This window comes from Amphiprion ocellaris, chromosome 23 (assembly GCF_022539595.1).
Source record: "Amphiprion ocellaris isolate individual 3 ecotype Okinawa chromosome 23, ASM2253959v1, whole genome shotgun sequence".
NCBI classification, from domain to species: domain Eukaryota; kingdom Metazoa; phylum Chordata; class Actinopteri; family Pomacentridae; genus Amphiprion; species Amphiprion ocellaris.
The window spans coordinates 4,211,670-4,239,060 of NC_072788.1; the positions used below are offsets into that span (position 1 = coordinate 4,211,670).

A 27,391-nucleotide genomic window follows, 5' to 3' on the forward strand; every position below is an offset into this window, starting at 1 on the left:
GGCCCCAAACTTTGACCTTTTTTGCCCACAATTCCATCTGATGTGTCCCTTCACATCACACCCTCATTTTTCTCCCAATGGCACCTTTCATCAATCTCAGTGGTTACTGTGGCTGTCAGTCTAGACACATCATTTGAGTCAGAGGCTGGCCAATGTAAGGTACCACTAACTGGGTGGACTGGTCTTGGTCTAAGACCTTGTGTTATGCCACAGCTGTCTCCCTTGTCTTTATTTATTTTATTTCTGAATGCTTTACAAGTTACACCTGAAAGTATCCCTCTGTTGGCACATTTTAGTCCTCATCCACTCTACAACAACATTTAGGTAATGTGGTTTAACTAGACTCATCCATCCATCTAGCCATTATATCCTACAGCCGAGGTGTGGCCGACTGATATACCAGCCTGGCTTGAATTCAGCCACTGTACTGTAGGTAGATACACATTGTTCTGTGTTCCTGCTATAACAGCTGCATTTTATCGTGTCTTTAAATGCAGGTGCATCAGCGCAGGTGTACATCTGCTGTGTGTGCACTGTTTGCTAACAAGAACAGACATGGATGCATAATTCTGTTACCGTGCTATGACTGTGTGTTTATACAGCATATGTACAAACATCCAGAACCACTGACTGCATAATTCAGACTGCAAGGTACCCGCAGGTGCAGCCCTCTCTCCTCGCTCGGTTACTCACTGGGAAAAAAAGGGAAGTACACCCCCGATCGAGCGGCAGCAAGGAAACAAACTGAGCTAAAAGGTCAATCATCCTCCCACCCCCCACCAACTTTAATTAACAAATCAGTTGAAAATGCCAGGGAACCAGAGGCTATGAAAATATCACAGCGTAAAGTTGCTTCTTTCTTGATACTCAGTGCTAATTGGGTACCACTTAATAGAGCAGTGAATGGATGTTAATCATTAGCTAATACACCCAGGCTTTGTTCTTGTTGGGATGCCTCTTATGTCCTCGTGTTGTTTATATGCAAGATATCAGCTCTGGGGTGTGCAATATAACACAAATTCTTTCTTTGCGGCCTAAAATAAATGTTTAAGATGAGTGAGGCCAACATGGAACAGTTTGTGTTTTCAGGTTTTCAACAAATGCACACATCCCAGATTCCACACTGACATCCATGCTGTCTTTGGGAAAAAAACACACTAAAACAAACATTGTGCCTGCCAAAAATTCAAGTTATGCTGAGACAAAGTCATTAGTGAGACTGGCAATGTCATCCCTTCCAAACCTTTCTGATTTTATCCCTTCTTCTTCCTTCTTCTACCGATCAATCCCCTCTCAACTTGCATCTCACTCAAATGCAGGAGAAACAGAATGGTGCTTTTATTTGTTTGGAGTCCCGCAACAAAGCCAACACATCAGTCTGGACCGGACAAAAGGGCACGAGACACAGAGGGGAAAAACAACTGATGGAATTGCATTAGCTGTAATGAGAAGAACAGAAAATAAAGACAAAGCCTCCTTGTTGAAGCAGGAGACAGAGAGAGAGAAAGAGAATGAAGGGATAATACAGTAAGAGGTGGAAGCAGAATAGAGGAAAGGCAGGCGGATAAAGAAAAATGATGGGGGGTAAAAATGAGGAGTGGACGGTATAGACAGGAAGGAATTTAAATGGTGTCAGGGGCATGTGGCATGAAGGGGTGTAGGCTAGATGGCAGAGCCGAGGAATAAAAATGAGAGAGTGGGAGAGTGGAAAGCAGATGTCTGATTCACAGACTCATCCTTCTGCTCCAGCACTGAGCTGCACAAAGCCAGCAAGGCAGAGAAAAAGAAAAGAAAAAAAAAAGAACCATGGATAGATTTAGGTATATTAAGGAAAAAACTGATTTGAAACCGAAAAAAATGAAGACAAAGGCACAGACTGAGTGAATGTCTTCACCGCATCATAAAGCAATGCATCTGCAGTGACTATGGAGTTCTGGGGGAGCCTTATTAAAGCATATTGTGACATCTGAAAACTGAAACAATAGAAAACCTTTAGATCGGTATGCATAAAGCCAGAGATAACAAACCCACTATATTTTCCAATACAATCATGAAAGAAATATACCCGAGAATAATCAGCTAAGAATAGTAATCAGTTTACTATTATTGCTTTAAGTTTATAGTCACATTTTTCTTTTTTACATTTTCCTTCCCATTTGTCAGCTGAAGCATAATTCAACCCAGAAGTTCAATGAGTTTTAAACGAGGCCTGCATGGGCTTTGGTTTTCTTCGGCATGCCTCCACAGTTACTGCCCCGCTCTGCTCCACCAAGGGGACTGCCCCAGGGGAGCTAATTAAGAGTGTCCACTGTGCCATTGACAGCTGCTCCAGCTGCAGCCCTGAAAGCCTCCCAGCTCCACATCACTGATGGGGAAATACTGTAGAACTGGCTGGGAGGGGAGGAGATGGAACAGAGAGGAGTCAGAAGGGGGAGAGGGGATCAATGAAGACAGCGGCCAACCAGAAAGCATCAAGAGATCATGGTGTGCTGGAGAGGAACCCTTTATGAGGAGTGGATGGCTACACTGTGACTGCTGGTTCTCCTGGTGCACCGATGGCTGTCACACAGAGTGTTATATAAAACCACTCTAACAATGCTCAGTCACCATGCAGTGCTTCAACAGACATAGATTTGCTAGCCAATCTAATTAGAAATCTGACTATTCCTTGAATTGCCTGATTAAAACTGGCCATTAGTAGAGAAAGTGAAAAACGCTGTGAAAGTTTTAGGTTTAGTCACTGCTTTGCAAAGAGATCAGTGGATGTTGGCTTCAGTGTGTTTCGGTGCCAAGTGTCTCAAAAAGTTTGGTTTGATAAAAATGGTTTTAATGAAATTGTTTGTAAATGTTGGCAGTGTCACACTAAATTACTTCTGGTATTGAGGTTTGAACATTTTTAATATTTTGGAGTAAAACTGAAATACTTTTTCAAATTTCAATATACTGCTGTTTACCTCCATCAGTTCTGGCCTCATGCACCTGTCAGGCCCAATGGTCTTTCAGAACAGTCCAGTTTTCTTCTTCTTTTCTCTGTCATGCTACTCTCTACTATTTCTTTTTCATGTTTCAGTGGAGTGCAGAAGACAAAATTCTTTGTCATTTTCTTGTGAAAGACAGGCAGAGATCACTGAGGTGAGTGAAGTAAGAGTAAGCAGTATGAAATTTTGATGTATGTTAAACGCAACCTTGTCACTGAATCAGGAAAAAGTTCTTAATTGGGGCCGCTGAGATAATGCTTATGATGCAGATCGGCAGCAGCAGGGGTGGTGGTGGTGTGATTATGTATTCCAAGATGCACTCCTATGCTCCCATTTACATACTGTTGCCAGTAAACCAAATCCCTGCCCTGTTTTTTCAGGTGTTTGCCTGGAACAACCTTGAAGCTCTGCAAAGCAAGACTCTGTATCTTGAAGTTTATAACACTACTCTGCTGTTTCTAAAACAGAGGTTAGGAAGAAATTGTTTCCATTTTTTTCCTTTTGAATACCCACATGCATTCTTTCTCTTCAGCCTTGACTGCTTCATGCAACACAAAGTCGCTGTGGATTTCATTTGGTGCCATTAATTGATTAAGAGCTGTGCTGAACTTGAGGGGTGAAGTCCAACAGTGTTACGCTACTTTTCTTATACATTCTCTTATTTTGTTCAGTCGGTACACTCGGGAAAACTCTGACAGCTGTGTCCAGCCCATGTGACACTGGCTTCAGATTCAGTCCTGCTGGCAGTCACCCGTGGGCTGGTGATGGGAGGAAAACCTTCCAGTGTCATGTAACAGGAACAGGCTGCCATGCCAGCACACCTCTGCTACATACACCGGAATGCCACCTACCTTTTCCGGATACAAGACAGTGTCCAGGTGTCTGCTTACTGTGTTGAGATGTAGCCTGAAAGACGCCTATTTGGAAGATTAATCTTTTGACCCAATTATGTGACAGTACAAACTGCCTGCAGTCTTTGCAATTTAAGTGCACAAACAGGTAGAAAGAAGCTACAAAGCTTTTATGTGGTAAGGCAAATCCAAGGCTAGATTAAAAAAAACCAGCCATACACAACAGCTGTATTGTTGAGCACAATACAATATTCCTCTACATGTCGAAAAGACCTTGAGGAAGACATTGAACCCCAGGTTGCTTCCCCAGGTTGTATGAAGGCCATTGTATCCCATTACCATTGTTGTGAGTGTGCATGCAGAGAAACACATTATACAGCACTTTGTAGAACCTAGCTGAGATTAAAAGATGCTATTAAAGTACAAGCCATTCACCATTTACAACATACAAAACTGTGAAGGAGGCAAAAAGCAATAGGACAGAGGTAGTAGAATCATTTCTCAACTGGCTGGTCCCCTCCATGTTCCCACAACTTCCCTTCATGCTCAGTTCAATGGCCATCGCTGCTCTAAACTTTTAAACAAAGGTTAATTTCCAAAGACGATTAAAACTAATTACAACAAGAAATCACTGTGTGTGAGACCAGGATCAATTACTAATCAGTCAGCAAATGTTTGTCAGCCCCGTATTGGCTATTTTGTCTGTTTCAGCCAGTGGCACACAGAAATCTACGAGACAGGCCGACTTGCCAAGTGGTGCATGAACGGTATTTAAATGTAGTCCTAAGTTAGGTACAACAGAGTATTACATACTTACAAGAAAAAAAATAACAAAAAAGGATTGTAATTCTCTTCTACAGTAATCCCTTGTCTTATTGTGTCCTTGAGTCCTGAGTAAATATCAGGAAAAGATTAGCAGTTATCTCTTGCCACACTTGTAACAAGGTATCAGCTCACTTCAAGCATGCAGAGCTTAATTCATAATCAAATAGCAATGAGAAGCAGACAGAGTGGAGTGGATATTCTCCTGCCAATCAAACCTCAACTTCGACTGTTTGTTTAGATTGAAAGTCACCTTTGTGGAAGCTTGGATGACAGCTCTTCTGCCACCCAGCCACCCACAAAAAACACACAAACAGACACGGCCCACACAATACATATATACATGCATTATACATATCTACATACATACCTCCCACTCTGTGCAGTGTGATGAACCTCCTGTCAGTTTCCGCTTATCAAAAGGTATTTAGATGACACTTAGCAGAGCACTTCTAAGCAGAAACAATGTAATATGTGTTGCACAATTCTCTAATGCACTTGCCAGTAGATTCCATTTCACAAATTGTACTAACATGCACACCAACCCACGCACCATAGCTACTTGCTTTTCCTCACCTCGCAGTTTCTTTCACAGTCCTATCTGTGAAAAACTCAACATATAGATTGGCTTCTGCCGATTCTTGCTTGCAGACTTTGACGTACCTCACAGGTGCTGAAGAAGAAACTGCTAAACATTTATTCCCTGTGCAGACAGCTTATGTTGGCCCCACCACCTGCTGTCCAGAGCCACAACTTCATGTCACCTCGACTTTCACATGGCAGACTTGACAAGCTTTGGACAGCTTACCTCTAAAGGGACCTCCTGTCAAATCTGACATGTACTACCATTTAACACCAGCTATGTCATGTTGCGAGCTGAACGGTGTGGCTGTGTTATTTAGAGACCGAGGTTCACTTCCACCCCATATAAGCCACAAAAAGCCCGAGATTGCTGAGCAGATTGACTGAATGGCGTTGGAAGCAAAGACTCCAAGGCCTTTCATGAAACGGGAAGTCGGTGTTGTTATCTGATGGCTAAGCCTGACAGGTAATTACAGAGAGGAAGTCGTGGTTGAGGTGTTGTGAGGGAGGAGGATTCTCTTTACTCTGTAATTAGCCACAGCAATTGGGGCTCATAGATGCAAACTGCCCCACCCACTGGAAAACAGACATCTTTGTCAGCTAATCAAACATGCTGAAACATCACTCAGACTATTTGAGGAACGGTCACATCCACACACCTGTCCTTGGTGCCATCTTGACAGATTTTACATATGACTACGTGGTCACGTTTGCTGTCATTGCTTCCTGATTCAACAACAATATGGACTAGAGCCTAATATGACAAAACCAGCAACAAAAAAACCCCAACAGAAACCTGTTTGTGCCTTGAAGATTTAAGAGCACATCTTAGGTATTCAATATGTGACTGCTGGCTCTTGACCTTAGTCCTGTTTGTTATAAAAAGCAGAGCTGCCATAAAGATTTTCCACAGAGACCCCGATTCCCAATGAAATGTATGAAAGAACAGTCCCTTCAGGAGGGAGGTCAGCAAACCGCCAAGAAAGGATAATAGCTGCCGTCCTGAGGGAGGAAGTCTGAGACACTGCGGTCTTCCTCTGGGCATGTCAACAGTCTGATTAATAAATGTGGCAGAAGAGACACAGAATGCATAAAGGGATACCGATCCTTTCTTTACCGTCTCGACTGCCTGCCCACATGCCAGACATTAATCAAGGAGGAAAAGTTGTGTTCTCTCCACAGCATGGCACGAAAAATAAAACTTCATGTGCGTCCAGGGCGAAGGGAGGGGTAATGTTGCGTGACATTCTCTTCATATCACCAAGCTAGAGGTCACCTCCCGGCACTAAGAGAAAAGAGACAGGGAGAAAAATAACGCTCTCCATCTCTCACCTGCTTGCCCACTGTGCCTGCATTCATCAGTCCTCTCTGCTCCTGTCCTTCCATCTATCTGGCCTTGTGTGACAAACACAGTAACAGTGTACCCATAACACACACTGCTATCTTTGTTATCGGCACAATAGACTCACGTGGCTTCGATTGCACATGAAGTGACAAACATCACCCTCCGTGATTACACTAAGGGAATAAATGAAACCGCATGCGACTCAAAAAGCAGCCTGAATATGCAAATAACCAGCATTTCTTGGTGGTGTTATAATTGTTCCTGAGCTTTGACACCACGGAACAAATGTTTCGCAAGTTAAAATTACACCATGTAATTAATTTGATTGGTGGAGGATTAGTGAGACAAGGACTTCATTAAAAAGGTACGACATTTTCAAAAGCAGTGAACAGAAATCATTCCCATTTAATAGCATTTCCAAAGCTATTTGTGGGAGTGGACATGATAAGTAAGTGTTTTGTTGTTGCGTGCTGGGGCAACAGTTACATTTGCGCAAATGGAATGAGTCATATTAGACTGACAGAATACAGTACTTCTACAGTTTCTTTTACATCACAACTTGTGAATCATCTGCATTCTTGGCACTTGTCTGAATCGCTGATATCTCAGAGCAAAAATAGTAATGGAATCCCACATCTTCCGTATGTGTAAATGGATTGAAATTATCAGCAAAGATAAAAAAATGCAGAAACTAAAAGGTCGTGTAAGAGCAGAATTAAATTTTCTGTGAGCATCAGAATGAGAACAAAATGTTTTACATACTACTATTGATGATAGAACAACAATGCATCCATTATCTACCACTTAAAGGCCTCTACCAGAGCCCAGCATCAATCTTGTTTATTACTCTTCAATAGCTCTGACCTTTTGATCTCTAAAGTATGGCTTTATGGACAATAGCTTCTACCTGTGAGTGAAATGCAATCAATACCTGGACAGTTTTATGTTTCACTGCACTGTATGAGATACCACAGAGCAGGACCAGAAAGGGAGATGGGCGCTATGAGTGGAGGGAGGAAACTGACAAAGCAAGACGGATGACTGACAGGTAGGGAGCAGACTCTCAACAGGGGAAATGATTCAAGTCAAGTGCAGTGCTGGGAACACCACCTCTGCATAAAAGCATGCACGCGACGGCAATATATCACTCCAGCCAATCATTAAAAACACACACTCTTTTTATCTGGCCCTATATAACGAAAAGGAAAGAATTTTTAGTTGAAATATTTCAATCGGTTGTTTTGATGATGGTTGAGAGCGCTGTATAACATGTAAATCCACAATCTCCCATAGGTGTTCAAATGTGATGAGATGTGATGACTCTTTAGGCCATAGCATGACTCACATCATTGTCAGTCCAACGAAATCATTAATTGACCCCTCAGTGGGTGGCATTGCAATCATGAAGGAAACAATTTCAATAAGTATAGAAGAGCATCATCGCAGAAGAAAGGTGACCATTCAGAGCAACTTTGTATTGATTTGCAGTGACCCTGTCTTTGTGTGCAGTGCACTACAAATGAGCTCCCCCACTTCCTGAGAATAGAAAAGAAGGATGACTCATTTGACTGTATCACCTTTTTTTTCCTCCGCATTTCTAAAGATGTAGTTGGTATCTATAGCTTCTGCACTGCTGAACTCTCGAATGATTATTCATCTTTGTAATTATGTATTTATGCACTGCAACCCTACTATAATATCTCTGTACACGATTGTTGACAGACTGTTCTTGCTGACAGTCTGATGACATTCTATCATGTCAAACTAATGAACACGCATCATCACATGTACACATTTAAGCACAATTCCTGAGTGATTTAATAATGCCTAAAAAATTTAAATGCGCGTTATTCTTAACCAGCTCAACGAGAGTCTGTGTGTCTGAAGCTCCTGCCATCTGTGCCATAACAATAAACACTTTTTGAAAGTCAGTTTGATCTTCACTTTTTTGCCAGAATTAACTAGGCCTTTTCTGTATTTTTACACATGCCAAAGACAATGACTGGATTTTAACTGCCTGGTTGCACCATGCAGTGCACCTGTGTGGAAGCATCTGTATTTGTTTCTCCCCTCATTTATACAGGTATTTCCTTAAATTCTCCATCCATCTGTATCTATTGACTTTGTTCAGGATATGTAGATACGTCTGGCTGCTGTACATTGGAATATATGCAAGGAAATGAGTTTTGCTGCTTCCACATATCAGCCTCATTGTAATTTGTTTGTCTTTGACACCATGTTGGGGTGTTTGTTTCAGTAATTCTAAGGCAAGCAGGCTTGTAAGCTAATCATTACAGCAGCCATCAGGGCTAAAAATACAAACTAACTATACAAGGCCCACTCATGGTACAATAAAACTTTGCTTCTGTAGGATTTAGTTTCATGAACACAGTTAGCTGTAATATAACCCTGTTTGTGGGTAAACCTAGCCCTCTATCAAAGCTGAAAAGGGCATGACATCGTGTGCTGTGGACAGCCATTATCCTGACTGATGAATATGCAGTAAGATGGCTCTGCACTGACTGAGGAGAGCGCCAAGGTTTCAGGACACAAGATACACAAGTTTAATTGTACACACTCCAAGGAGCCTAAATTACTTTGGAGAGTCAAATTAAGTGTGAATTCTCAGTATTTAGGAGAAGTGTTGGATGCCAGTTTTAATTTGTTTGGCTAAGGGGCCATTTAGTCCTCCAGCATAAACAAATAAGCAGATGAAATGTCATATTTCTCCCTGTTATGTTTTTCAGAAAGACATTCTACACTTAGCTGTGCAGTTTAAAATGGGAGATTCCGGGGAAACAATCCATTTTCCAAATTCTCTGCCAGACTGAGCCTCTTAGCCCGCCCACGTGCCCTGCCATTGGCGGTCAATAATCTGCCCAATGAGGAAACATTAGCTGGCATGTGGAAGACGAAGAGGAGGAGGTGGATAGGGTGAAGCTTGTAGAGGATGGGCGACTGAGTGATTTGCCTTACATACAGGCCATGCGATAAGCCTCTTGGTTTCCCCCTTGGCAGATAAAGGCCTCCACATTACAGTTATCATCGGAGTCAGATTATAGACTCCGCTCTCTCTGTAAGTACAGGATGATGCTGGATAGGCCTTCACTGCGCCACTACCATTATGAATGCTTCACTTGCACTGCTCTCCACTGCAATCAATCAAGTTTACAGCCAATTCGAGTTAGTGCTTTCACTTGTCTCTCTCTGACTAGATATTGACCTGCACTATTCCTCCATCCCATGAGGAAATAAGCACACAATCTGCATGTGAGCTGGGACACTCCGATAACTACAAATGCACCCTAAGCCACACCATAAAATCTTCTGTAATGGACTGATTATTTTAAGCTATCTCTGTGCTGGAAGTGATGAAATGCACCGTTGTAATTACCCCAAGCATTGTCCGAAATGGACAAACAGCTGATGTTTTTGTACTATCTCAGGTGCTTTTTACATGTGTGTAGTGAGGAAAGAGACAAATATCTGTCCACATTTCAAATGTGTCAGGCACAGAGGAGCAAGTGTACAGAACGGAGGAGGTTATAGCCCCCTGGCCGGGACCTGTGAAGCCGAGTGTGACTTTGGTTAGCCCCAAATGGGACAGTCACCTGGGTGCACTTGTGAATAACCTATTTCCACACTGAAATGACTGATGGGCTGGGATAAGATGGCAGCAGTGCAGAGTAGAGTGGAGCAGAGTGGAAAGTAGCGGGGGTTCGTCTATCTCTGGTTCTGCTCCAATAGTGCCTTGGTTCATCTCTACAGCCCCCCAAAGGCCCTGGGGAGGAGATTTAAGTGTGTCAAGGCTCTGTGTGCAAAAAGATGAGTTAGGGCTTCAAACCCGCCATGCCGAGACTCTATCACTCTCTGTAGTTCTCTCTCTCCCTCATATTCCAACCTTCCTTTGCCTCTCCTGCTGTGCAAGCTCTCCTTCTTTTCCCTACTCTATTAATCTCCACTCTATCCACCATTCGTTCTCATTTCCAGCAGATATCTCATCTTCCCCTCCTTCCTCTTCCAATATGGAGGCTGCATGCGGGGATGACTTGTGGGCACATTAGTGGTAATGGCAGGGGGGGAATGATGGTGATGGATGCTACGTCTGTCACTCATCGCTGCCATGACACAGATGTGTCAGATGGAGATGCTGATATCTTTGGAGTTCACTTGAACTCCACAAAGTTACTTTCCACTGGCAGAACGTGGCAGAATGTGTGGGTGTGTGCATGTGTGTACATGTGGATTTATGTGATACGGTGTACGCACAGACACAGCAGGCGGCTTCTGTCTGTCAAACTCCTTCAGTAAACCTTTATTTTTAGATCCTGACATAATAATTCAAACTATGGAAATGCATGCCTCTGCTAAAGCAATATATCACACACTGCACAATGCGCCATCGAGGAATAATTAAGTCAAGAAATCAGTAGTACCAAAGGACTGCAGTAAAAAATAAATCACTGGTATAAAACAAGCATAGCCAATATACTGCCCAGTCCCATGGGTTGCTTTCTCTGTCAACCACGTGGAAAAAACAAATGCTGACAAGGAAACCCCTGTTGACATCCTGGTTGATGTGAGTGCTCTCAGTCAAGGAAATTACATTTAAATATTTGAAGGCATTGCAATAATGGAGAGGTTATTTTAATACAATGAAATGCAGGATGAGGCCAAGCGGGAGACCAAGTGAGCAAGGAAAGCTTCATAGATAAATGTTAAATGACCCATACAGTGTTCACCATAGGTGGGAGGAAATGAGGTAAAGATTATTGTCAAAGCAGTCCTGATTAGTGTGGCATCAATGGCAAAATTCAGTAGAATGGATAAAGAATTTCTCATTACATTTAGTGAAAATGAAGTGATGGATTTGGTGTAAAAGCATCATGAGATAACATCAGTGTACATACATCAAAAGACACATGCCAATTGGTTTCTAAATAGTCCTGAACATCTTGACATCCAATTTATTTTCCTATATTAGCCAATATTCAAATCCACACAGTCAATAGGAAATGATCAAGGTAAATAAACAAACAAAAAGAAAAAAATATATAAAAATTATATCTTGTAAAATGTTGAATAGTGTGATTTGTATATAAAAGGCCACAGTAGTTGTGTTTTCATATAATAGTCTTTTCATACATTATAAAGCAGTGCATATTTGACGTGGACCTTTTTGATTTACATTATGGAAAATAAATTATTGTTCATTTTACAAACATGTCAACTGCCAATAATGCAGTGCTCACTAAACTAAATTGTCCCTGACAAGCAGAACCATGCATAAGTGGCATTTGTTCACAAATCTTTACAATTTCTAGTATGATATAACAAGGTAATGCTTTAGCTTGTTAGTTTAGCAACAATCAAAGGCCCCTTGAAAACCTAGGTAGGGGTCAGGGGAATGCTAGCTAAGGGATGAGAGGTGATAAGGGAGGTGTGGGGTGGAAAGTCACATAATTGCAAAGCTCATGAAAGTGTTTTCCTCTACCTCCCAAAACTCCTTTGGGTTGGGTAGAGTGGCAGAGGTGGCGGTTTTTCAAAGCATCAGTCATGCATAATATAAGCCACTTTGTTTATTAATGGCGAGCTCTCCCAGTGGAGACTGAAATACTTGGCGTGGGCCCCCAAGTTGCACCGCTTTAATATCTGACGGCTAAATAATTAAAGCGGGCTTACATCACCGCACCCTCTGAAGATCTGGCCCCCTCGCTTCTGCTGTCTACAAAGCCAAGGCGTTGCCCTGATGCACTTACACTGACGTGCCCACAGCTCTTTCATGTGCTGAGGCAGGAAAGGTGGGTGGGAATGAGGGAACATCCCCACCACACACTACAGAGTAACCATGTCACCTCCCTTGAGCTCACTGCCAACTTTTAGCAAATTTTCAGCAAGCAAAATCTCAGGAAGGAAACAGTTTATTGTGAAAACCCGAGAGAAACTGCGATGTAACTGCACCTGCTGCTGTTGATGAAGGCTACAATTTAGCTTTTTGGAACAAGAAAACGAACAGAATATAATATGAGAACAAATGATTATTTCTCAAGGTAGTAATTCAGTATTCAAGACAGCAGACAGTTGAACAGCTTCAGCCATGTATTATGTTGGAACTCTGTATCCAACTAATGGGCAACTTGCAAATAATAGGAACTTAAATGCCATTCCCATTTGTATTTGTGAGTTTGTGACACATGGGTGGTGCAGGCTTCTCTTGCGTTGGAGGGGCATTAATCAAACCCAAGGCGGAGGAGGATCTCAGGCACAGTGGCCGGACAAAGTGCTATCCTGTTTCTGCTCACTCGGTGCTTCGTTTTAATAGAAAAGCTATGAATGGCTGTGTTGGATGGGATGTGTTCATCTGGTCCCCGCGGCACAGTATGACACCTTATTTCGTGTCTGTGGTCGAACATGCGAGAGCAAGACAGGGCACGTCATTTTCCCAGGCAGGCAGGGGAAATGTGCTCACTAGCAAACTGGCAGCATGCAGAAAACTGCAGAGGTGATTGCATGTCAACTATCCTGAGCGTTATTTTGCCCTAACATGGGTATTTTACTGTGCTCCATTTCATATGAAAAGAAGAGTGTGGAAATGAAGCAACCCTCAACTAAATGAGAGTGGTTATTTCTTTAAAGGAAAAAAGCTAATTAAAGAATATGAGCTATAAAATCTCATATCCAATGTTTCCTTGTATTGTCTTTATAGCATCTCCTGATTGATATATTAAGTGACCGGATTTACGTTGAACAACAAAAAATTGAATGTTTAGCCAAATTTTAAAATAGCCTTTGACTCAACTGTAATAAAATGGTAGTCTTGCTGAACTTCTTGCTCTATCTGTTCTCAAAGCCTCTGCATGATCACCTAACATGCCTGCCGCTGTGCTGACCTTACATTTCAGCATAGCTGAGGCTGTCACTGTGTAGTTGGCAACAATAGTCCAAACAAGAGGGTGACAAGCCCACAGGGCCCACTTCAGCCTTCGGCCTGGAGCTGTCAGAAGAGTACAAATACTCATTGAAGAAAGCATGATAGCCACCACAGAGAAACACATACGCCAGCAAGCACCTACATGTGCACAAACTAGGGGGAAGAAACTTTTAAGGGTGCTGCTGAAGTGAGTTTGTGGTAGTCAGTGTGAACTCAAACTGCAACAGCGCTGCTTGAAACACCCATTTTGCTGCATTCTGCCACATAAATTGTCAAAAATGCACCACCCTGAAGAATCAACCAGCAGACCGAGGAGTTCTGGAAAAAGAAAACCTTTAAACTAACTCCTAAAATGGTGGGCTCAACACTCAAAAACCTATGAACTAACTGGAAGTTGATGACACATTCGCTCCATTTATAAACTTGGCAGCTTTTTGGAAGGGTGTAGCCCTGCACTCTTGGCTTATATATGTTCCCTTTCATGGCAGCACAAACGCTCAGGTGTAAAAAAAGGGGGAGGGAAGGTGGGTGTGTGGGTGCAGGACAGAAAATGTCAAACCAGCAAGCTTATCTTAACTGGCCAGAACACCTGAGGCATCCTTTCTGTTTCTCATCACGATGCGCGTGTCCGTGCATGTGGTTGTGCGCCTTGGACTTCGTGTGGAGGGAGAATCATGAATACTAATGGTGTTCTCTGAAAGAGAAGGGTTGTGACTTGACTCTCAAAGGAGAGCGCTCAACAACTCTCCCCCTCAACACGGCTACACACACAGATGAATACACACACACACACACACACACACACACACACACACATTGCACCTGACCTCCCCCTGCAGCCCAGAGATAAAGTGGTGATTATCAAACATAGCAGCTTGTCATTAGCACAGTAACCAGTGATATAGGCCACTGGTGAAAGACAAGGACAGGACTTGAGTTTAGAGGGCCACACACTGGGCGGTTTTCTGCAAAGATGGCGCTCAGACCTCTGGACTAGAAGGCTGGTGGCCCTGCTTGTCCAGGACAGGGCGGATGGATGGGTGAAGGGAGCAGCTGACCTCATCAGTATGCATGTACGGTCAAGCCAACAAACAACAACACACAGAGGACTACAAACACTGCCTGTTCTCCCAAAGGAGGAGCTCCATGGCTTGTAGAAATTGTGGAGCTACAAGAACAGACAATGCAAAAAAGGAACAGGGGTATGAAATCTTTGAGGATGATAAGGTCAAGATGATAACGGTAAGAGGTTCGCATGACAAATGCAGCGATTGTAGTGATGGATGGGGAAATATAACTGAGAGAACAAAGATGCAACTTAAGAGCAAATAAAGTGATTCAGAATCAACACTGCCACTGGAATAAATTAGAATGGTAATTATATGTTGAAGTTAAAAACATAAAGAAATGTATGCCAGGGATGACAATGGAGAATTGAATTTACACAAGAAGGTCAAGCTGTGTGAATATACAACATCCTATTCAATTACTTCAAGGGCACGACGAGGTGGATTGCCATGATTACCAAAGACCAGATGAAAAGCAGCAAAGGCCAGTGCATCCACACCAGCAACCACGCAATTAACCTCAAGTACAGGCTGCAGGTTATTTCACAGTATAATTTGATACAGGCAAACAGTAACTGTAAATGATTGCATTTTATTGTATTCATACATTGCATCTCACATTTGACTTCTTCCTTTATTTAGAGTAGCCATCAGTTTTTCTATTTTCAATTTGCAATGTTCATTTTGTTGAGGCAATTCATATTTCAAATATTAAAAAAATGAAACAGCAAAAATTGAGCTTTCTTTGCCTCACCAAAGCAATACTATTGTCCTTTTATTTTTCAGAATAACAGCCTCGCTGTAAACAAAGCTTTGCTGGAGCGATAACAATGGATGTGTTTTCCTTTGATGGTCAAGTTGCAAGTTGGAACATAAAAGCAACCCATTTGTGTGATATGCAAAAGCTTCTCACACAAAAACACAAAGACCACAGGTAAAGCAGAAAGAAGGTCCAGGTGATGCGGGAGCTGCTATAATTATGGTCCTGTCTGAATCAGAAATGATTTGATGGCTTAAGGTCATCTAGGTTAACCTTCCATTTCCTGCTTTTGTTATTTTACGTGTCCATAAATGCACCTGAGGTTCAGTCTCACCTCCGTTTCCTGGGTGACCACGTATGATATGATTCCTGAAATTTCCCCCTTTGCAAGACAAGGAGACATCTCAACCACAGAAGGATTTTTAATAATATTCATGCAAACTTGTGTGCATTAGAAGGCATATGCAAATGTATGCACATGTATGTACACCTCAGGAACACTCTGGGCAGCTGCCTGTGAATATTATCTGTCCACTGCCAAGGACAAAGGTGTCCATGTAGCAGTGAAATCTCTTGGAAGTTCTCCATCTAAAACATCAAAGATAGCCTGAATAAAGATGAGCATTTTAATCCCTTTAGCTCTATGCATTACAGTGTTAAGGTATGGATTACCTCACATGGCAAACATTTTCCCTCTCCGTCTCTAATCCAGAGTCAAGAAAAGCATGCATGGTGTATGTGTGCAAGCACAGATGTGCTGACAGACATGCCAACAACACCATATTCATGCTAGTGCTGCAAAAGTGAGATCATCACACATATAAATAAGCTTGGGGCAAAGCTTATTGGGTTGTATATGAAATGACATAGACTGTTAACACCTCGGAGCAAAGATTCTCTAATTGCAGTGCTAGTGTGTTTACGCACTGTACTGTATAAGGAACACAGAAAATACATTAAAAACAACATACAGACATGCAACACACTTTAAACTCACACCTTGCCACAGGAGCCATCACATTCCCCTATAACAAGCAAATGTGAGATCCTTGAAAGCACGAACATGTATGTGTGCAGGGGGTGACTTATCACTGAGCAGACAGCCTAGTGAAATGCCATAGTTCAGCGGTCAAGACTCTCCAATTAGCTGTAATCAGAAGAATGTGGGTGAGGCTTTGCACCATCTGGATAGACAGCAATGAACTGCTTTACATATAGGAGGCTGCAATAGGTCGCTGTCTCAGACGGCCAGAAAAAGGCTTTCTTAATCAGGCAGCTCTTCATCCGTCACACCCAATGATGGTAACAATGGATATCTTTAATCAGTGGCAAATGGTGGGTCTGTGGCTCCTCCATTCTGTCTGAATACTGACACTGGTTGAAGATCACTTTAAAAACATGAAAGGAAATGAGTGCACAAGGTATGCACCTCATAACTCCCATAAAATAGTTTGAGCTGCAAAAGCTAGTCAAGTTAAGTATCCCATGTGGCGTATGGACAACATCGAAGTACAATATATTATTATTTGTGCATATGTGACATACACAAATCAACCCTTTCCCACCAGTCTTGTTGTTATATAAATGTTGTAAGATTGCAATCATGCTACAAAGTGCGGTGTGTATTAATAGATGTGTGGGTGTGTGCCAGCATGTGAGCACAGCATGGCACTGCAGGAGCACATCTAGACAGATGTAGCATAGTAATGACGCTGTGGGAAGGGGGCAGCAGATAAGGCTTGAGCCCCGGTTCTCATAGACCTGATATGCTAAAACCCAGGGGTGAGTTCAGGGCCAAAGTGACAGCTTAAAGAATTATAGGTGCCTACTTTTCTAGTTGACAGTAAGATTTGCTTGGCGCACTCCACGCAGGCAGATGGAGGGGTTTTTTTGGAGCTAACATGAAATCCGACCGAGGTGGTGGGAACGTGTGGATATGTAAGTCTGCGATGGCAAAGGCTCCTCGACAGTGTTGTGACAATGACACCCGGTTGAGAAACTGCCTAGTGAAAAACGTTCTGAACCAAGTGGGCCCTTATCACTGAGTGGGGTATTAGCACTAGTAATAAGCTGTGCCACTTGGTTGACAATACACAGAGAGCTGGCATTTCAGACAAGGACTTGATATGCCACGCTGCAATGGAGGTATTTATGATGGCGACTGAATTTGACTCCCTGCATAAGAGCGGTGTCCTAATGTGTGTGTGTGTGTGTGTGCTGTCTTGTTGTAGATAATGAAAATTCTGGAAGTGTGCTACTCAAAGCAACACAAACCAAATGAGAAGCAGCAGTGTTTACTGTGTAGGCGTACATTAGTAACTGCTACAGCATACTGCCAGGGAGGAAAAAAGAACAGCAAATACAGCCAACCAATCAACCCAATAACTTCACTATCTTGCTTTAGCTGTGGCAGCTTTTCCACACATGACAGTCAAACATGCAGCACATTAAGAGCAAACTGAGAAGACTGACAGGCCTGTACAGTCTGGGGTGACAACCCGGCCTGAGCCGAGAAGTTTGCTATGGAAATGCAGCCGTTCCTTTTCGCAGGGCAAACAGACCATTTCTCTCGCAGGCCAATATCTTTTGACAGCCATAAATCCACAGAGAGAGCCAGAGAACATTTTTATGTTAATTATGTCAATTTAAATAGCTTAGCAACTCAAGATGTGAGAGGTGCAATCCAATTATCCAAGCTAGACGGAGGAGAAGGCAGCAAAAATAAAGAGAAGACACTAGTTGGAGCTGCCATTTTAGAGGAGAAAAACTGCTTGTGCGCTGTTACTCAGTGTTTCCCTCTGATGAACTATCATGTAGAAGCTTAATTTAAAATAACTCAAAAAAGTGTGCATTGGGATGGAACGCTATTACTGAGCAATTTTTTAACTGAAGACATAAATGATTTTCTTTCTATTTCAGGTACTGAAGGCAAAGACTGGAATGATGACTGCTCTGTGTCAACAAAGAACAAGTTGTACCAAAAATACAGGCAAGAAAGGGGCAGAGTGCTGACAACCTGATCTAAGTTATTAATGAAGGTTGCTGAGATATAATCTAGACAGAGCAAAGATCTACCTGCATCCCTCAGATAAACTGTATGGGAACACTATAACAAAATAACATCTATTGAAAAAACGTGTCTAAAGGTATCTGAAACACAAAGGCTTAATACAAAGTGACACCACTGGCAGGAACAGATAAAACATCCCAATGAAATTTATGTAGACCATGCTCTCAACTAACACTTGGATGTATAAGGTAGTCCAATTTAGTATCATCATTTATTTGTTATTTTTGAGTTTTGGATGCTTTAAACTTTAACATTTTTGACCTACAAGAACATTTGCTATTATTGGAAGAAGTAATTGTAATTACGCCATTAGAAAATGACTTTATTCCTAGCTTATTTGACAGTCTGGTGTTTTTATTAATCTAGACCTGAAGACAACAATTTAAATATCTTTAAGTAAAAAATAAAAATAAAAAATTAGCTTGCCTGAAAAATTTGAAAAAGAAACAAAAAACTAGCCAATTCAAGGATTTAGTGACCCATTACACCCCAATGAACACTTTAAAAAAGATTAGCCAATCAATTTGTCATTAACAAGACACTGAGCATACTGCTTGTTAACTCCTCTGTGACACATGTCAGCCTTCATTTGTGTGCTCAGTCGCAATTTGACTGCGAGGACTTCAGCACACATATCTGTGGGCTGGATACCATAAATGCAATGCAGTGGTGAGCAACAGAGAAAAGAGATTGTGAACTAATAATCTCTACAGAGGCCGACCACAGCCAAATGACCGCAGAGGTTTACCAGACAGCTTGATACAGATTACAAATACAGGGAGGCAAGAGAATAGGAGAGAAGGGTAGAGAGAGAATAAAGACAGTAACTGACAGATGTACAGAAAGAAGTAAGGCATGTGGGGGAAACTAAATGGATGCAAATGGAACGACATGAGCATGAACATGCTGAGGAATCAATAAATGCTATTAGCATCTCCTGTCAAACTAATATATGTACAGGGTGTTGAAAAGCGGCAAGGGAAACAAATTCAAGGAGAAAGGGAAGAAGAAACATTTCGGTGGAAAAAGCTCCAGTTGGGGAACATCAAAGGAATCATCAGTGTGAAACCCTGCTTTGTCCCTGACAGCTTAGGCTAAGAACAGCGCAGCAACTGATGCACCACAGAGCACTGAGCCAAAGACATATACTGTGGAAAGTAGGACAAAATAAGGAGCGCTCAGGCAATTACCAATGGATTTTCCTGAGTATACAATGTACCGTGACAAACAGCATGTGAGACTTAGCATCTCCACAACCAGACCATTCCCTTTAAGTGGCTGCCATCATGCGTCAACAATTTCACTATGGGTGGTGATTACATGAATTTAAATTGGCTACAGTTCAATACATCAGTAGACCCAAGATGGCTGCTGAACTTGAAATGCAAGTAGCAGAACCCAGCTGGCTGTGGCTGTGCTGCAAAAAAAAAGCACAGATGGGAACAGCTTCGAGAAACACCATTCGCCAACTCAGGGACATGAATCAAGACACTGGCCTATGGGGAGCTGATGCAATGAGAGTCGCCCAGGCCTGGCTCCTCTTGTCTTTCCAGAGATGACAGAGATCAATAGATGGATGAACCAATTGCCCGGGCTTATGTACTCAACTTAGAGCTCATTGCCACCATAAATCAACCCCTTGAAGAAAATTAACTCCCACTGACCCATTAAATCCTTGTCATTCCTCTCAGTCAAACTCACACATGAACTTTGCATGTTGCTCAGCAAAAGCACCGGCCAATCACTGGCTGATCAGTTTGAAGAAGAGTTGAGGAATAGAGCAACAAAAACAAATGAGCTTACCATGGCCCCCACGTGTAAGAAAGGGCATCCGGTTGATGGCAATGGGCACAGTACCATGCTTATTGTGAAAGTGGTGGACGTGGTGGGTGGTACTGAGAGAGGAGGAAACTCGGGCGGCCACGGCGGGGCACGGGAATACCAGCAGTGCAAGAGAAAGCACCAGCCTGAACAGGAAGGCTGGGCTGGCCCACACCACGGGTGATGCCACAGCTGGTCTGGATACCAGTAGCAACCCTTCGTCCACCTCCACTTCCACCTCCTGCTCCATGGGGGCGGGGCCTGAGAGGGACAGAAGGCCCCTCCCCCTCATACGACACAAACAGGAAGTGAACATCTCAAATGAATCCGGGGCCCATGATCCCCAGCTTTCCAGCCCGGGATGGAGGAAAAAAAAAAAAAGAAAAGAAAATACTGATGAAAAAAATAAGCCAAAAAAAGGAAAGAAAAAAGATCCGTTTGAAAATCCCAAAAACGATTGAAAATAAAAACAAAAAAAAAAATCAGTGGAAAAAAAAATACAAAATCCTTCCAGAAATGAAAGACCCCCAAAAATTCTCCAACAGTCTTGTGCTGATATCCAAAAGCTTCTGACTTGATCCTTCAGAACCAAAATAGCTCCTCCCCTAAAGCAATTAAACCTTTTGTATGAAACTTAACCTCTTCTGTTTAATATACAACTTCCTTGGCAGCCTAAAACAAATGATCACAGCTTAGCAGCATTGATTTTGCAAGCAAAAGACTCCATCTTAGCTCCTTGAAAAATATGTTGTGTACAGCTCTTTGAATTAATTGTTCGACTGACTTTCCTTTGCCTCGGGGAGATCTTCAGAGGGTTTCTCCACCCATAATCCAAGCCTCCATCACGAAGAAAAAGACTCCCGCCATCCCTTCGGAGCTTTTTGCAGACAACTTATATGGAGAGCAGTAGAATGGAAAAATACATAGGAGTAAAACCAGAGTGCAAAAGGGAGAGGCAAAGAAACAAGAGCCGAGACAAGGATGCTGTGATGAAGAAGCAGCCAAATCCTGTTTCGGGGCTTCGAATTCCTGAAGGAGCTCTGAACTCGTTCAGTCTGGAGAGATGAATAAATAGAATAAAGGACTGGCAGGAAAAAAAACACGGATGTCGAGAAGGAGGACAAAACGATTGGTTATTTCCAAGTACGGCGGTGCTAAATTCCCTCTCTTCTTTTCTGACAAAATAAATCAATATGGGTCATGCAGCGCAGAGCAGCACCAAGAAGACACCTTTAACAGGATTAAACCACAACCAAAGCATCAGTTCAACGCAACAATCCTCCAATCCTTAGACTTGTAACCAAGCGCCGTCCTACTTGTGATTGCTCTTCACCCTTGGGAATAGGATTCCGTGTGTCTGTCCCTTCAAACACTGCTTTCCAGGGTGGGAAGCGGATGAGAAGCAGCCACTGGTCCACTCAGTGGAGCTCCGACACAGGCTGGCTTGCTGAGAGAGTCTGACGATGCCGCTGCCGCTACTGCCTCTGCTGTGAAATTCATGCTAATTGAATCAGAAGCTGCAGCAACGAGCGCATCCTTCCTGCCCGTACAGTTCTCCCGTCTCCTTTTCCTCCGATCAAGTCAGCCAGTTTCCCCCCCCACCCCAAACAGCACACGCGCAAGGCTCCGTACTGGGCAGGGCAAAAAACCAAGAGTCAGGGGCAGAAATACAGCCGAAAGCCAGAGAAAGGTGGACACAATTGGATCCTTTGAATGCACAGACGGCGACTATGATACATAGGGCAGAGCAGAGACAGTGAGAGAGCGAGTGTTTGTGTGTCTGGTTGAAGCAGAGAGAGAGAGAGAGAGAAACAGAGAGAAAGAGAGAGAGAGAGAGAGTGGGAGGGGAATGAGTGGAGAGAATTGAAGGAGGAGAGCACGAACGCAGGAGGGATGGCAGGCACACATGCATGTTGGCTATTGTTTGCACACACACATATATATATATATATATATATATATATATATATATATATATATATATATATATATATATATATATATATATATATAGAAGCTGCAGGTTTTTAAACCAGTAGATACTACCATAACACACCGATGTGTAGGTGTGTGAATTCACAAATCACATGTGATACTAGCACAAGTGCAAATGTGCAGATAGGAAGAATCCAGCAATACACATCTTCAATAGGAGTGGATGGAGGGGGGGGCAAAACAAGGGGATTTTTATTTATTTTCTTATGTTTTCATAGGATGTTAGGTAAAAATCAGCTGGACTTGTCTTGTAGGTTGTTGAAGTCCAGCTGATTTTTACCGAAGCTCCTACGATTACCATGACCTGGATGACTGAGAATCTTCACAGACATATTTTAATGTTTTGCTTCATGCATCCACTCTGTGTTTTTTCTCTTCTATTAATCCCCTTCTCCCTCCCCCTGTCTTAACTCTTCTACACACACTTGGACCTCAATTTACCCCCTCTGCATTTCTGCATTGCATTTTTTTGTTCCTGCAGACAACAACGCAACAACAAAGAAAAATAAGAGTGACAGGTGGGGGGGGGTGCCAAGAAAACATGACGGTAAGGAGAGTGGGAGGAACAAGTGGTTCGATATAATGAGGAGAAAGAAGGGAGCGGTGTAGGAAAAAAATATAGCCAATGGACTGCAGGAAGACAGGATGTATGAAGGAAAGAGAGATAGACAGAGGGAAAGAGCTAGAAAGAGAGAAATGGAGAGAGATTGTGTATCAGATAAATCATGGCTGATAGAGATCGCAGTTGGGACAGGAGCTCAGTGCTAGAGACAAGAAGCAAGAAAAATGGCCAAAACGGGAAAAGGCAGTGCAGGTCTCCTGCTCTGATGGAGGGAACAGAGTCTGGACTATTATTCATTTACTCACACACTCATATGTGCACACACACACACACACACACTCACACACACACAAACAGACACAAGCACCTCTGCCAGGTGGGAGCATCCCGGGGGAGACAAGAGATGCTGTGCTTGCTGCTGTCAGTGTGAGGGAGATGTGACACCCAGGGTGACCGGGACATGTGTCCTGATCCTGCACCAAGACTGAACTGCTGAACTTAGAGGAAGGATTACAGAAACTATCAAAAGTGCAGGATTAGCAGACACTCCTATGGAGCTATAGTAGGACAAGAACCAGGAGTCCATGACATATAGAGTACCCTAAGTATTTACTATACTGTACTTACACAGGTAATTCTCTAATTAATCAAAAGCAGGGCCCACAAAGATGATATGCAGTGTGGTCAACATCCCACTGAAGGAGACAAATGTTGACAAAACTCAAATTTACTGTATTTTGTCCAGACACGTCGACTAAACCTTTCAAGTTAATGGTTGTCTGAAAAGAAAATATAAAATGAAGGTTGTCTGTTTCAAATGCTACAAATGTATTAAATAACCAGTACGGCAGCAGGTAGGAGTGGATTGCTTTCACTTCAAACTCAGGTCTTCGGTGCACTAGCCTAGATGTCATGGTGAAGTTACATATTGAACTGGAACATGGTGTCTTACTTATTTTGCTAATATGGTCAGTTCCAGTATGTTAAGATTTCAGTGCACTCGTTGCATTTGTCCGAAGGCACAGATTTCAGTTGCTGCTTTACATGAATGATGCTGATTTCTTGTTTTTCATTAGTTTTGCTTTCTGCTCCAACATCTGATTATTGACCACAAATAAACTATAGAATCATAATACTCAGTTCTTGTATATCTACCAATCAACAACTGCATGTCTTAGTCTTGCAGTATATATGCAGTAATTTTATGTGTAAATGACACTGAAGAGCATTGCCATCCATTGATTAGGATGATTAACTGATTGGCTTGGAAGTGATTTCGAATAAACTCATATCAGCAACTTAAGCTACATTTGTTAATAGAGAAACAGTTGGAAAAAAAAATTTTAAATAAGAGAAAGTATCAAAAATTTTAAACCCCATGTAATTCTGTTTCTATGCAGCAAATCATATTAACAACTACCTACTACTTACAAATAATTCTTAACTCTGAACAAGTGTATGGGGGAAAAAGTGTGGTGGTTTATCAGGAGACTGTCACTGACACTATAGTCTCATTCAGAAGACAGTGTGTGGACTGGGAACTCATTATGATGAAAAACACAGAGGACTGCCAACACCTGCTGCTGCACTCCCCTCCGGCACGGAGAAAAAAAAAACAAGGAATACAGAGCGCACAAATACACACAGGTGAACAATCGCTCCAGACACACACCCATGCATACTAATTGCACCACACACACACACACACACACACACACACACACACTGTCATGTCAGCGCGACAGCTGCGTGATGCAACTCAAATGTCTCAGAGGCAAAAAACCCGTATGCTCCAGACGCTAAATATTCCACCGCCAAAACTACAAACTCCAAAAAACCCCTCAGGGAATGTGAGGTCATAGATATAAGAAGCGGGCTTTAGGTTACTGGCAGACGTGGGATCAAAGCCTCTCCTCCACAGTGTAATCCCGAGGAAACATGCTCGCCATTACACACCTAATTAATTAGACCTCAAACGCCACTCGAAGTTAAGTAGTGAAGATGACAGAAATACAAAGCGAGAGACGATGCTTTCTTTTTGTTGTCAAGGAAGCAAGTAAAGAGTCTGTGTGGCTACATGCAAAACATCAATGTACAGATCAATTTAAAAGGTGCAAGCAGCTATGACACCCGAAGACAAAGCCAAGACAAGGCTTGGGCTTTTTTCCGTTGGGTGAGGTCAGGAAACTAGGACAAGTGGAATCTCTTTGCTTGCACAGAGGGGGAGAGCACAAAACACAAAAAGCAAGTCATCAATTTTTAACTCCAGTCTCCTGTTTGTGCTATTCAGTAGCTTTCTCCCGTACCGAGGCCCAGTGTTAGCCGCTTATGTAAGTGCACTGCTGGGAAACTTCCTCCAGACTGAGCCACAATGTTGGCCGCTTATATAAGTGCACTGCTGGATTCTGTAAACTGGGATATAAACTTGACTAGACTTTGACTAGAATCCAAACGGAGAAACTCAAAAAGCGATTTGGCATCCACATTTCCGGTTGTAAGCTGTCATCAAAAACTACTTTTGTGGAGCATCTCTGATCAATTTATCGTCTTGAAATAACAAACAGTAAATTAGCTAATTTTCCCAATGCACAGTGACACCTGCTTATGTAAATGGCAAACTAGACTGCATGTGATGGCCTTTCAATGTGACCAATTTGAATAATTTCTGGTCTGGTGCAACTGTTATCAAGATGGCATTGTTATTGTCTTACAAGAACAATCCACATAACCATTACAAAAAGTAGAAATGTGAGCAATTCAAAAGCTGAGGGGAAGATTGTGGTTCGAGTCATGGTTAAAAGCAGCTGACTGAATGAAAACTGTGGTGTTAAACTACTTGTGCACTCAACCAACCACCCCAACCATGTTTTGAAGAGATTTTGTGGTGCAGCGCTGACATTAAGCTACTTTTGGTATTGAGAGAAGACAAGAATTCATGGTTGCTTGTCAGGAAAATGGGATCTTTTTAGCTCTTTTTAAGCACAGCTGAGAAAAATCATACTTTCTGGGGAAGAATGTCTGAAAATATATACATAAATTGTACACATTAAGAATGAAACCTTTATGTCATCATGCCTGTATGGATGAGCTGTCAATTTGGGTAGGTAACTCTTCACAGTACCCCAGAATTTATGACTTCATTACCTACCTAAGCCTCTTAAGTAAGCCTCTAAGAAAGATCCTGAAAACCTACGCTTGACCAGGTATCATCCTGTCTAATCAACACACACAGGAAGCAAAAAGCTTCTTTGGCAGGCTTAAAATTAGTCTTTTTTTCACTCCACATTAAGGGGCTTGGTTTGTGACATTATATGGAGGCTTGTGATGACAGAGGCCTTTAATCTTATGCTTTTCTTGAACAGGCAGACTTTCACATGAAGATAATTAACTTAATTACTGACACCACTGATCTATTTTTGCATTTTTTTAATGAAATGTTATCTTCCACCACCTAAAGCAAGTGATGACGCTAATATTTGCCAATCAAACTGCAGTGGGGCAGCACATAGTCAAGCCTGCCTGCCATCAACTGTCCCATCTGCTTTCACTGCCAAGACTTTTCTGTTTTTTACCCCCCATGTGGGGCATTTGACACTGTGAGCATGTGCCTATGCCCATACAGTGCCTCTGCAGCCAAGCACGATTAACAACACAATTTAAACCCCACTCTGTCCTGCCACCAACTTTATACTGTAGAATACAAATAAATGGCAGCATTAAATGCTGTTTGCTGTCATTAATTTCTAATCTGCTCACTAAAAGCAGCTGCCAGCAGGTGGGGGTTAGCTTCACTTGACCCAAATGACCCATTGCAATTTACAACTGGGCTGTTGCACTATAGTGTTCAGTGCAGGAAAAGACAGTAACATAAGCCTGCAGCCAGTTTGCGGCTTGTAATGTGATTCATACTGTTTATTTACTTACTTTAATATGCTGCTCTCAGGGAGGTTTTGTAATTAAAATCTATCGGTTTTCCACCAACCCAGCATCAATTATCCTGCCAGTAATCAGATGCATACATTTACCCAACAATGACTTCAAAGTAAGCCACAAAAGAAAGAAAGGAAAAAAATGCAATGGAGAATAGAAGCAAAAATATTGAATCATCTATACAAAGCTGATGGATGCATTAGAGGAGAGCGATGGGCCAAAGTATCCACTAATAGCATTGCGGTTTCACCAGCTCCTAAAACTAAGAATGTGTAGTTAAATGCATCTCTATGGTGTATGATATCAGGGTAACAGGAATTGAAAGTGATAATGAAAGAGAGCTTTAACGCACCGGCATCGATAAAGGAAGACGAGGAAGGAAGGAAAAGGGCTAGATGAAAAGGAATGGGTCAGGATGAAAGACAGACAGGAAAAAAAAGCAGGAGCAGTGTGTTTGGTAATTAGAGGGGAGGGATTAAAGGAAAACGTGTGTTGTGGGCACAAGAAGCCTCAGCTAGGTAGAAGAGAGGAAAGATAAGTAGCTATGGGGGGTGTCTCCTGTTTCGCTTGAATGGAGGAGCAGGTTGCACACATCTTAATCATGTGAAATGATATATCCTCGAGGGGAGTTAGAGGGAGACGGTGAGGAGATGAGGGAAACATATAAATCACTTTCT

General features: G+C 42.3%; 1 protein-coding gene across 17 annotated transcripts in view; it reads right to left on the reverse strand.

The window, feature by feature from the left end:
- nrxn2b (neurexin 2b) overlaps nt 1-27,391 on the reverse strand; it is a 702,762-nt gene that overhangs the window by 207,750 nt on the left and 467,621 nt on the right. Inside the window, exon 1 of one of the 17 annotated variants that reach the window (XM_055007813.1) lies at nt 20,210-21,988. The exons of 15 other annotated variants lie outside the window; for them this stretch is intronic. In XM_055007813.1, coding sequence (XP_054863788.1) covers nt 20,210-20,543 — 334 coding nt within the window. In that variant the 5' untranslated portion in view covers nt 20,544-21,988. Of the gene's footprint in view, nt 1-20,209; nt 21,989-27,391 lie in introns of those variants that run through there. One more of the 17 variants, XM_055007812.1, reaches the window with a different exon arrangement.